Source organism: Lissotriton vulgaris, chromosome 10 (genome assembly GCF_964263255.1).
Source record: "Lissotriton vulgaris chromosome 10, aLisVul1.2, whole genome shotgun sequence".
Lineage (NCBI taxonomy): Eukaryota > Metazoa > Chordata > Amphibia > Caudata > Salamandridae > Lissotriton > Lissotriton vulgaris.
Window position 1 is genome coordinate 557732147 of NC_141698.1, and position 13376 is coordinate 557745522.

Genomic DNA, 13376 nt, shown 5'->3' on the forward strand with positions numbered 1-13376 from the left:
TGACGGACAACGTCACTGTCTAAAGAACGCAAAAAATCACGCCCCCAAATCCGAAAAGGACGGGGCTACATTGGAGTGACTGATCTCTCCTCCAATGGCTGGCCTCCTTTTAGGAAGCCAGCCAATGGGGAGAGACAGTGCAGGGAGGCGGGTTCTGAAGCCTTACTACACAACATACGACTCCTACCGGAAGCTGGCAAGCCAGCATTTCCGGTCCTCGACCGAAAAAGGCTTGGCTTTATACCATGCCCAGTCGTCACTAGGGCTGGAGAGAAGTAAAGAATTGTTCCCTATTTCTAGGGCTTTCTGTTTATTTCTTTTTTGTGGGTGCTGGTTGCAGTGCAGAAGTAGAATGAATGTGGCACACCAGTACTGTCTCACTCGGAGCATAAAGGACATTGAGTCCCTTTAACTTAATACGTCACATTAACAACACTCATTTCTCATCTGCCCCTTGTGAAACTCTGATACTGCTGCAGCCATATTAGTGGCACAGTAGGCCCAATGTCTTTACCTTAACCATCCGCGCAGAGAAAGGAAAGAAACTAGCACCAGGTACAAGGCTGCAGTGCTCCATCACATAGAAGAGGCCATCTGGTGAGTCAAACAGAATGGAATAACTCCACAGCCCCATTCTCCAAACTTGGCACAGCTTTCTAGCTTCTTCCTGGTGCCACCGAGGAATCACATTTGCTTAGTGTCCACTCGCTACTGGAGCATGTAGACCTTTCCAATCTTCCCCCTACTGTGTTATCTTCTCTGCTGATGAACCACACTTCAGGAGCTTGTCGTTGTATTTTGTAGCAACAGGGCACTGCCTGGAGAGCGCTTCTCAGTGTAACCAAGGGAACAGGGACTGTGGCTTCTTTCAAGGCTGTACACCAATGCTAGGTTTGTGGAAACACCACCACCTCAGATGCCATAATACTGTCCCTCCCGGTCTTGCTCATAATTCAGATCATTACTTGATGAATCAGGACCATGCCAGTATGGTCCTCCTGCAGCGAAAAGGTTCCCTTGCTCCCAATCAATGCTGTTAAAACCTAAAGAGAGAAGGAAAGTATCTCACCAAGTATTCAGAATCTCCTTCTCCATTAACTATTATCCTTTTTATACACAGTACAGTGCTGGTCTTATGATCTGAGGCTTTGTTTTCACATTTATTTACATGACTTAATATAATGTAATTTTCTCCCATATTTACAGCGGCAGGTAATATAGCCTGTTAAAGATCATCCTGATTTCATTACCTCCTCGTAAGTCTTCCTCGCCACCGAAGTTACGTAGTGAGCTTTAACTCCACACCAGAACCCTCCAAAGCAAATTTGCATCCCATACCTCCCATTCCTCCCCAAAATGGTCGACCACCATCACCCTTGACCCAGTATAAGGGGAGGTTTGACCCAACCCACTTCCTGTTTCTTTTGTTCTGCACTGCAGATTCTCCAGAGCGTGTTTCATGGCTCACTTGGGACTGCTGTGCTTTATTTTGTGGGTGTCTTGGCCAGTTTCTATTCTTTTTGAAACCGCGTTGATATGTACTTCTCACTCTGCCTCTCGTGGGGTTGTTCCGTTCTGGCTGGGCGGGAGTCGCTATCGTACTCTGCGATTTGTGCATATGTGTGTCCGCTGTCTTGTACGTGGTTGTGCCCATTTGTGGCTGTGGTTGCCTGCCTGTTTTTGGGGTGTTTCAGGGGTTGGGGTGCCCACCTCTTGCATGCTGCATGTGTGGCGTTGGGTTCCCATTTGTCCTCTGCTGTTTTTCTTGCCCTGGTCCTTCAGTGGTTGGGGGTGCAGTGGTTGAGGTCTGCTTGTCCTTCCTCAGGCTCGTCTTCACCTGTGGCCATTCTTGTGCCATCTCTTAGCCCCATGAGCTCCTGGTCCGCGGATGATATTCTGCCGGTGGTGGTGACTCCGCGCTTCGGTCCACTCTGGGTGGTTGATGGAGCCCTCTCTCTCTCCAGGGGTCTTCCTTTTCTGGTGTCACTTTCCTGGGTGGTTTCGTGGGTTGCCTGCAGGTGTCATTGGGGGGCGACTTTGGAATCCCGATCTGTGCTGGGTCGGTGGGGATCGCCTGCACGCTGGTTGCTTGTACACTTTCCGGGTATTGTTGGCCATTTTCTTGGTGTGTCTGCGGTTACGCCCAGCTCTTCAGGGGGATCGTGTTCGGGCCTGGGGGGCCATTCGGGTATGACAGCCTTACCTCCCTGACATCGCCTGATTTCATCTGTGCTCTGAAGTTGAGCATTGTCGGACCTGGTTAGTTCTTGGATTGGGGTCCGCCTGGGAGGTGCTGTAGGCTTTTTGGCGAGGGGCTACCTGGATTTACAGGGGGTTGCAAGGTACTCTCCCTTTGGCTTCTTGCACAAGTGGTTCTGTCCTGGCCTGGGGTGATATTGTTGTCATTCGGGCGGTTTATCTCCTGGGGTTAAAGGACTACGTGGCGGATCACCTGCGCTGGGTCTTTCCTCCCATGTCTGCCGTCTCGCTAACGGTGGCAGTGTTCCATCTGTTGCCGGCCCGGTTTAGGTGCCTGGCGTTTGTTCTGTTTGCAGACATGCTCTTGGCTCACTTCCCTCACTTCTGCCCTCTCCTTCAATGTACGAGGGCATTGTGGCTGGATGTGCTGTCATTCCGTTGGCAGAACTTCCTGCTTACGCCTTTTTCACTAATTCCTTTGGGTCACCTTATTCTGTGCAGGATTTGCCAGGAGGGGGTGTTTGTTCTGTTGGTGGTTCCCCGGCTGATGCCGCCGCCTTTGTTTTCCTCTCCTTTGGTGGTATCCGTCCAGGAGATCTCTATCTTCTCTTCCCATTGCGGGCCCTTCGCTTCTAGTGGGGGTTCTGCTTTGTCTTCTGGCTTGTTTGGTTTGGCTTACGGTCTCAGTCTTGTTCCTGGAGGTGGTGGTGTCACTTCAGGGCTCCTGTTTCACGGCTACTCTTCTAGCTTGTTTTCTCGCCTTTGGGGGTCGTTTTCTCGTTGGTGTGTTTCTACAGGATTGGCCTCTTTCTCTGTTTTTCCCATTTGGGTGTTTGATTTCCTTTCCAATGGCTTTGTCTTGGACCTGGCCCCTTCGGCTCTTCAGGCTCGGTGGGTAGCCTTGCGGACATTCTGTGGTCCTTGTTTGGCATTTTGGTTCCTTTGGGGGCCTGGTTGCTCACAGTTGTTTCCTGCTGTGTCCTAGGTATGCGCCTTCCTGGGGTCTTCCGTTGGTGTTGTGGGACCTTCCGGAGGGTCTGTTTGACCTTCCGGGTTCCATGGCCTTCTAGTTCCTCTCCTTGCTGGTGGTGTTTTTGGTGGCTATCGTCTTTGCTGGGCAGACTGGGGAGCTGGGTCCTTCTGCGCCCCCCTCCTTTTTCTTGCGGGTCTTTCCTGTCCTTCTTGTGTTGCGTTGGGGTCCAGCATTTCTGCCCTGGGTCCCTTTGGTTGTCGACCGTCCCTGAGTGGTTGTGTTTCTGGCTCTCCCTCTGGTCCTTGTGTCTCGGGTGGTTTCTGCTCTTGCTGACTGGTTGTCCAACATGCAGTGTTGCTGTGTTTCGGAGCGGACTGGGTCTTTTTGCTGCTATGTCAAATTGTTTGTCACTTTTTGTCCTGTCCGTCTGGTCCTCTGCCTTCTCTCTCCTCCCGGTATTGATGAGTGCCGCGGCTTCTCTTGCTGCTCTGTGTGGCACTGGGTTCTGTGGTGTCTGCCCAGGTGCAGGGTCGGTCTCCTGGGGGGTTCTGTCTGTCTCATGGGCCTTTTTCTGTAGGGTCTCTCTTGATGGTGTCTGTAGGGCTGCTGCCTGGTACTCTCTGCACTTGTCCTTGGATCACTGCCAAGGTGGGGTTGTTTGGTCCTTTTACGGGGGGGGCTTTGCTGGATGGTTCTCCGGGCTGGATTTCTGGCTCTTGTAGTTCTCTCCTTTTGTGCTTCCTCTTAGTTGTTATCCAACTATTTTGCTTTTGGTTAGCGCTTAATTGTTTGGCCTTGTCCAATGGTCTGTGGTTTCTTGTGAGTTTTCCATGAAGCCGCTTAGCCTGGGTATGTGCTCACTACGGAACTGTGGTGGCGAGGAAGACTCACAAGGAGGTAATGCCCCGGTTACATACCTGTAATCTTCATTACTCTGAGTATTGTCTTCCTCACCACATGAGTTCCCATCCCCCCTCCGTGTTTACCTTTCGGCTTCATGTGGCTCTTGGGGCTTGGTAGTTATACAGGAAGTGGGTTGGGTCAACCCTCCCCTTATACTGGGTCATGGGTGACGGTGGTCGGCCATGTTGGGGAGGGATGGGAGGCAGGGGATGCTAATTTGCTTTGGAGGGTTCTGGTGTGTAGCTAAAGCTCACTACATAACTCATGTGGCAAGGAAGACCATACTCGTAGTAATGAAGATTACCAGTAAGTAACCGGGGCATTAAGCAGTCATTTTGGCCACTAATGGTACCTGTGGTAAACTGAGAATTTTCCAGTACTAGTTAGTTAATTGTTTATTATTATGTCTTTATTAGCAGGCAGACTTTTGTGAGTATTTCTTTAAATTAATGCTTGTATTATTGAATGTACTGAAACGTAGTGAACCTTTATTCCTTTTTTCCTGTGCTATTTTAACAAATATCTGCTATACATTTTGTACTTGTTGTATATTGCTGTTACTCAACATGGGTTACTTACTTTAAACATATATAGACCTTAACAAAACTGCTATGAAATTAGACTTGAATAGATATATGTGAATTTTAAAGTACCACTAATATTTCACTGCAACCTGACAGATTGAAAGTTTTAGTTTTTTCTAAAGATGTCTCTTTGTTATCGTGGTAAATATTTAGAGTTTTTGGAATATTGGAGGAAAAATTATTTTATCAATGAAATTTGACTATTTCGGGGAGATCAATTAAAAATGCATTTTGATATTACAGTGTACAGTTAAACAGGCGTGATTGTAGAGTAAAAATATGTGAATTACATTTATGCATACATCTAGCCTGGTCTAGTTACAGTGATATAAGAATATAAACTAGAGATGAATCAACTGATTGCCTTCCTATAGTCCCCACCATCCCTACAGTATGGGCTTTTCTGCAGTTGTCAGTCATGGTAAAGAAAAGCAAAGAATATTCTATTATCCATAGTTAACATCTTGGCCTCACCTACTGCCTCTGTTGCTTGTCTCAGTCCTTTGTTTTGTTTTTTATTGAACTGACGCGTGTGATCTGGATATGTCTACATTTTAGCTCTTAACACTTTAAAGGAATTTGTTACCATGGGAATATTTTTGGGACACATTATGTTTGAATTTTTGTTTTCTGTTCTGTGTGGATAGCTCCTATGGAGTGGTTGGTTGGGCACTGGTGGTTCTGTAAACTTGAGACTGTGACTGAGCTTATACAAGCAAGGTCTTTTTCTTAACTCTTTTTGAAAGTCCTTTTCCTTTTCACAGATTGCTGATATTCTTGTAAGAAACGTGATCTTCGTGTTGGTGGACATCTTAACGAACTCCATCCCTGAAGTATCGGCTAAGGTAAGAAGGACTTAGTATCTCCTAGAGTAGTGTCATCCGCAGTCACGTTATAAATTAAGTAACTTCCTTTCATTAGTCAGTGCCTTCTTTCTGTGTAAACGATAACAAAACCCTCTCTGCCTGTGTATTTGTCATTGATAAATATTGGTATATACCTTGTCATTGCAGGCTTTCCTTTGCCAGAGAAAGTATCAGTCCTCTTCTACGTGTCAGTGTATGATGTTTGGGGTGGCATGTACATGCGACCTGTAGCCACTCTCCGCTAAAACTAATTTGAGAACATTTTTCTCAGAGCAAGGCTGGATAAAAGTTCTAAGACCATGACCATGCCATAGAAAATACAATGTATGTGGCAGTGGCTTCTAAGAAAAATAAAGTGGACTAAGGCACAAAAGAGAAACTCCTGCAACTGGTAGAAATGCAGTATCCTCCCACAGATAATACTCACTTTACACCTCTATTTAGAACTCGTGGAGCACATTCATCCTGTCTATATCCTCTTCATGGACGTAAGTCGTATAGTCTTATTGCTTACAGTCCCTGTAGTCCTTGTAGTGTCCTGGTGCGAAACTATGAGGGGCAAAGGACTGTAATTTAGACAAAAAGGTGTGTTTTCAGCTTCTTCTTAAAGATCAACAGATCCTGAATGTTCCGTAGGGCAAAGGGGAGAGGTTCCAGGCAACAGCAGCTTTCCGGGCAAGGGAGCTGCCACCTATCCTCTGATATTTAAAACGAGGAACCTGTGCGAGATACTGGGTCATAGAGCCAGATATCTCGAAGGGGCATAGAAGGAGAAGTGTTTTTGCGAGTAAGTAGGGCCATGGCCATGAAGAGCACGATGGGTGATAACTAAAGATTTAAATTTCTATTTTAATGTAAAAACAAGGTGTGGTGCCCTCAAAATATTGAGAAGCCTGTGATCACCTTAAATTCTAAGTACATTGCAAGCTACTAACTACACAACTTTTCACTACCTTCTGTCTAAAGAAGCCTATTGACACAATACATATTCTTAGTTCTGAAAGCCATTGACTACAGTGCGCTAAAGGGGTTGCTACTTAGTATTTAGTGTTTTACTCCAATATTTCCTGTAAAAATGAAAACTTCATTTTCATGCTCTGTATTGATATGCTGAAACTGTCCTATATGCCAATGGAAAAAGTCTAAGAGACAATCCTTTTATATTAGTCTCTAATATCTTTATTACAGAAATGACTTTATTGCAGATGGCCTGTGATATTTCTAGTCACCTGTAACTTACCTGCTGACCTGTAATAAGCTATTAGTCAAGTTGTGACGTCATAATGCTTGCTGGTAGAGCCAGCAGCCAACAAACAGATCAAGGAGCACCATTACAGCTACAGTATAAATAAAGAAACAAATATTGGCTTTTCACACTTCTGTGTTTTATTGTTTTTTTAATTAAAGGAAACGTGCTAAGGAAAAAAGAGATTCCTGGGAACATGTATATTTTAGCACACTAAAGTTAATTACAGGAAAAAAGAATTCCCACATATATCTACACATAGTGAGCCTCTTTTAATATGACTTGCACCAAACTGATTCTTTCTAATATCTTTTTGCAACAAATTACAAACTGCTTTTTGATTTGCTTCACTTTGCACTAGATCCAGCTTTTTTTTATCATGCCTGCTACCACACTATCTCTCTCCTATGAAACCACCTTGGGTCTTGTTCCTCTGTATAGTCTCAGAGCTCCTCTGTAAATTACAAGATTGTAATGCATAGCACGTGGCTCTTTATCCTACATTTCCCGGTATCTTTCTAGGAGGTTTACGTACACGGCTTGGCTGGATATAGATAACCATCTGTAGAATGCGATTGGCGCTGAGCAGCCAAAAGCGTTGTGTTTATGTGATACATTTCATACAGTGTGTGACTGCCAGGTTTTGACAGAGCTCTTTGCAGGGATGTAGGCATAGCACTAGCCCATACAAAAATGTTTTTCTTCTATTTTGAGGCCCATGACAAGTTCAGCCTGCAACACATTTGGGCAGACTTCACCTGACAGGTTTCTTTGAGAAGTAGCCCATAAATTGTACGTTCTGTGCAGGCATTATAATTATGTAGGGCAAGTCATGAATTTCAGAAATAGTTCAACATTCTGTAAAAAGGTCTGAGTCGCCGCCATGCAGGACACCACGGTTCATTTTGAAAACAGCCAGCCCCCCATGGTATAATAATCCACAAGTCTTTAGAATTGGAGACTGCAGCACGCATGTTGCACCTCTAGATGGGAAACATGCAGAATGCCTGCATTTGAATTTTCCATCCTAGTGGTACTGCAGTTTAGTAGCATCCACACCGAATTCATCTTTTCCGCATATATACCTTACTGGGCTCTGGACTCAATTTTGCCTTTTTTGTCTGAACTAGTACTTCAAAAAAGTAAGAGAAGAAGTCTGAGACTGCTTCAGATTGGACCAGTCTGCCTCTGGAACGGACGGAATACAGACTATTTTAACAGAACAAATGTTTGATCAGTGTAACTAGCAGAAAAACAGTTTAAAAGTTTGGGTGTAGAAGTAATAAGCAAGAGTAACTGTTATTATCCTTTATCCCGGCTTGTGCTCCTGTTGTTGCCTGTGTTCTTTTTGATTCCCTGAATAGCTCTTGTTCTCCTCTTGTGCAATCTTTACTCTCCTGGGTGTCTTCCTTCCCTTGGGTGAGCTTCCTCTCCATATGGGGTGTTTGTTCAGTTTGACAGTTTTCTCTGTTGCTTATGCATATTTCGCCCTGTCGCTGTTCTGTATGAAACATTGCCTTGGGTCACATTTTTAAATTTCCTTTAATTCTGTATATTATCACTTTGCGTTTCTCAGTAGAAGGAAGGCATAGGTTAACCAGATTGTGCCGCATCTAGCGGGCGATACATGTCCAGACTGTGACTTAGGAGAAATGGAATGAGGTGATGAGTGCAATTACCCTATTGGTGGAAAGGGACTTGGACTTCTCCACAAATGACTAGAGGAAGGGAAGGACTTGTGTACGGTGACAAAGCAGATGCATGGTAATATCTGAAATGAAGTATGGGCATTTGTCCTGTTTGGGACCACAGAGGGAAAGTGAGAGGCTTGGTGATTGCTAATTTTGCATGAAACTGGGGGAGAGGTAGACTTTGACGGAGATGAATAATGCATCTGCTGCAAAAGTGAGGAACAGGAAGATTTTGCCCGACTAAGAAGTGATGTCTGACCAAGAACTGATTTCCATGGGCACCCACAAGTGGAAATGGTGCATTGATGTATCTGCCAAGAAGGATGGTTTTCGCCAATAAGACAGACTGACATAGCTTACTTAGGTTCTGCTCTAAACACACATGTGCTTCCAAGACTCTTCATTACCTCAATTTCCATTGTTGTCATATTTTCCATTACACTTCACTGGCTCCAATTAGTCTCTGGGATTTTTAAGAATTTTGATTTTGAAATTACGGTTGTGTTGGGTGGCTACAAATGAACAGGCGTGGCTAGCCTTCCCATTTAAGTATACAGGGCATGGACTTGTTCCCAGAGACTATCCTTTAATTCGTACTTGGTTAGTAGGCAGTCCATGAGACTTTCTTGAGAATATCCTTTACTTCCTACCTGGTTATTGGTAATTCCTATGTTTTCTGGCATGCTTTACGACCTGTTTGCTGTATTTTTTAAATATTCTGTTGTATCCTAAGCCCTAAGAAAAATTACAGATTACGGCTTCTAGTGATGAGTCCTATGTAGTGATGCCAAGCTCAGCTAGTCACTGTGAATGTTCTTCCTGCCACAATTTGAAAAATACGCACATCCTTCCAGTTGTGTACTATTTTTGTAAACCTGTTCTAATTTGTATAATGTTAGAAGCGTTAATTATTAATACTTCTATTTTCATATCCACCTGACCTGACTTTAGGCACAAAGAGCAAGGCATCTCACCCTTGTGCTTTAATTTGCATTAAAGACCATTAGCGCATTGGATCAGGCGGTTTTAATTTTTTATATGCTGACTAAATAAAATGTTCACTGTTTGATATGAACATTAAAGTTCTGTTTCAGACACCATGCAGGCTCCATCAGCACCATACCCAACGGCCCCCAGCCCCTACCAGCCAGTTCCAGGTGGCTACCAGATATCTGGTGGGTACCCACCCCAGCCGGTTCCAGAATGCTATCCTGGCGCCCCGCCGGCACCGCCTTCATATGCCGAGGCAACAGTTTACCAGTACAACCCACCGCCCGGACCAGATATGAAAAATATGAATAATCCTCCATATCCAATTCAACCGCCGACTGCTCCAAGTAAGAACAAATGATTATAAATGCTACTAAATGCGTACATTGTTTTATTGGCTATATATTTGTAAGATTGACTTAGAAATTAAAGTTATCTTACATAGCATAGTCTATTCTCAACTAAGCAATATCGGCCAGAATACCTGCTTTCCAACATGCACCCGATCATAAATTTAGAGGGTCACATTTCAAAAAGTACAGTATGCTCTACTCAGATTAAACTGGGAGAAGAAATTCGTGACATTTCAAATGTTCTAATTTCTTTAAGTTATAAATGGCTTTTAATGGTCTCTGTGGATCAAAGCATATTTCTTTTTACCACAGTTACTTTGTCCTTCCTTTATTGGTTTATTCTTTATCTCATTTCATATCTCTGAAGGGTATCCAATCCTGCCAAAGCTTGCAGTGTGTTCTGTATCATCTGTTAGGACTTAGTGGAAGTAGAGTATTAATTGAATTTGGGGCTCTGGTGCCACAGAATGTTTGTCACAGGGTTATTGCAAATGTGGAGGATAAGATGATCTGGGGGATCCCATAGATTATTTGTAGCATGAGCCACAAAGGTAAGGCTAGGACACTTGGGGCCCATTGATTAAGTGCATTGATCTTTGAAGTCCTAGTTGGCGATGGGTCAGTTATTACGAGTATTGAAAATGTGCCACAGCTCCATTGGTACAGATGTCATTCTGCACAGTAATAACGTGTTACTCTTGTTTGCTAACATGCAGGGCGCTCCCCTCCGGGGATGTAGTAGCACATACTTGCCATTTGTCCTCCATTTGCTATCTACTGTTCCCGGACTCTGTGATGGTTTGAACGTTTCTGGGGTTTGAGCATCCTGTGAGTTGATGAGTAATTTTCTTTTCAAGTGGTTGTTGTCCATTGTTACCTTTAGCTAAATATGTTGGTTTTTAACCAGTGTATTGTTACAGCACAGTAGTTAACAGTGACAATACACAACCCCACGAGAGAAGGCACACAGTGATGGTACACTACACCACGAGAGAAGGTGCACTGAAGGCTGAGGGCCTGGAGGTGGGCAGGGAGACAAACATATGGGATGTAACATACTAGTGTCTAGGACTCTGCAGCAAGCAAGAGTCTCGAAATTAGGATCCGAGGTATGTGACGGTAGTCTAAGAATCATTGACCCTACAATTAATGCTTTGATTCACAGTACTAGTCTATGGGGACGGTGACTGGGGAATGACTCCAGGGACAGATGGTCAGTCCCCTTCACGAGCAAGAAAGAAAGCAGTGAGGAGTTCCATCTGGGCCTTTTATGTCATAGAACAGGGACAACCGATGTTTCTTAAAATTTCTAGATGATCTGGGACAGGATACATATTGAGTTTTGATGCTGGATGCAAAGTAGCGCTTGCTTAGTGCAGAAACTTGTGGGCACCCATCTTAATATCTAAAGACATCAGGGGCGCTCGGTCTCTGGAATTGTCCCCCCAAGTACCCTCTGGGCTTCTGTGGTGCAGGAGGCCTACCGAGTATCAACAAACGAAGCTCTTGAAATGCCCTCTGAATCCCTACAAATGGGTTGCATATTTACTCCTTTGCCCAAGGCAACTGTAAAGGATGGGGGGCACTAACTAAGGAATGTGAGATGCTCTGGTAAACCATTTTCCAAGCTCAGCTTTCTAGATTTACAAGATGGCCGATTGAGTACCATTGCTGTTTTCATTTAGCCAGTTCACTACAGGAGGAGTCTTGATTACCAACATAAAGAAAATCCATGCACATACCTACTTATAAGTTAGTTATTAGTTAAATTCAGAATCTCGCCACATTAACATGTGCTGAGAAAAGTAGTTCTAGGTGGGGCGCTTTTGTTTATGTAAGGTGGAGGGAGGTGATATTGTTTTCTTGAAGAACTAATGTCTTCTCCTAGCTCTGCAGCAACTGATAGTGCTTTGTAACGCACCAGGGATGCTACGGTTACTAGGAAACCAGCTTCACGCTTTTTGTTATTGTTGGATAATCTCAGAAAAACATATTTGCATTCAAGTGCCTTATGTGACTCAAACTTGAGTCAGGTAGCTCACAGATGAATACTATTCTTTTCTGTGGATTCTTTTTTTAACCTCACCCAATGCAGGCAAAATATTTATAATTAGTATGATTATCACCTAAATGTAGCAACATTTTCATTAGAGGGGTAAGGGGATCTGGGACATAGAGTTTAAGATGTAGTAAAGTTCTACTTTAGCAATGTGATTGTTTTTCATAACAATCACTTTGTGTTCAGGGTACTTGCTTGCAACGTAAGTGTTTTAGAGATGCATGCATTTTCTGCCACAACAGTGTTAATTCTTTTTTCCAGTGGTTCTTTATATATTTTTATTAACACAAGTATTTGGAAGTTCTCCACTTGATTGAGAGCATCTTAATATTCACACAGGATGAAGTTTCTGCTCAGTTGATGTTATCGCCTGGGTTATGTGTCCGCAACTGAAAAATAATCCCCCAAAAAATAAGAGTTGAGAGGTTCTCTTTGAGAGTTTCTCATGTTATTATTACGAAACTCTAAGTTATATAACGGCATGCATCAATTTCTTTTGCCACTTGTTTGAGACCTGGGCGGGAGTTGCAGAACCCGAATAAGACCGACTCTAGGTGGAGAAACGTCATTCGAAATGAAAATGGCGGCCTGTTGCTGTTTGACCTAGGATTGCTGGTGGGAAACAGCAATGGCTAGAAAAAGCTTTAGGGCATGTTTTGTCTGCATGACTGCAAGGGAACTGCCCCCTGCGAGAAGCAAAACCTTGTTAAGAAGAAATAGGATTTTGATTTTTTTTTTTACTTTTAAGTGGTTCCAAAGTATTGGTAGTGGCTTGGGTTTACCCTACTTGGGAATCCAATTTACAGAGTGTTCATAAACTATAACTGAATAGTCCAAAGTAAGTGCTTGTTGGTGGGGTCATATGGGGCTGCTATTTGGGGATATTAGAATTTGGATACTCTCCTACTCACGGAAAACAGCTTTAGCTGCAGATTACGGTCAGTACCAAGAAGCACTGCATCAGTTATTGGGCATGAGGAAATAGGTCTATCATATATTCAGGATGCGCTTAGTCTGACTCTCTTGATTTTGCGGATACGTTTTTGGGCTATGCACGAAGCTTTTTTGGTTGGAGTACTTTTAGCTGATTGTTTATTATTAGATCATATGTATGGTATCCCGTGGCTTGTTTGTTAAGAGTGTTTTATCAATTGGGTCGTGGGGCGATAGTTACAAAGAAACAACCAACCAGTACTTTATAGAACATCATGTAAAGCTAAGGAAGGAACAAGTATTAACCTTGTCAAGTATAACTGCATATTCTGCCATTTGCACAACTATACAACTATAGGATCAGAACCTTATGTTCGAGGCATATGAGCTGTAGATTGTATACTTGTGCATAGATCGCCATCTGGTGTTGGGCTCGGATTTTTGCACTTTGTTTTTGTCCTGGAAGAAGTATTTGTAGTCACGAGGTAGGTGACTCCTCCTTAGGACGATAGTGCGCATGGGCATCGACTCCATCTTCAGATTGTTTTTTTCGCCATCGGGTTTGGATGTGCATTGCTG

The 13376-nt window shown here is 43.7% G+C and overlaps 1 protein-coding gene across 2 annotated transcripts in view; it reads left to right on the forward strand.

Moving 5' to 3' along the window:
- LITAF (lipopolysaccharide induced TNF factor) overlaps positions 1 to 13376 on the forward strand; it is a 145043-nt gene that overhangs the window by 90749 nt on the left and 40918 nt on the right. The window contains exons 2-3 of one of the 2 annotated variants that reach the window (XM_086941408.1): positions 5424 to 5504; positions 9546 to 9799. In XM_086941408.1, coding sequence (XP_086797534.1) covers positions 9562 to 9799 — 238 coding nt within the window. In that variant the 5' untranslated portion in view covers positions 5424 to 5504; positions 9546 to 9561. The remainder of the gene's footprint in view (positions 1 to 5423; positions 5505 to 9545; positions 9800 to 13376) is intronic. The other variant, XM_086941407.1, reaches the window with a different exon arrangement.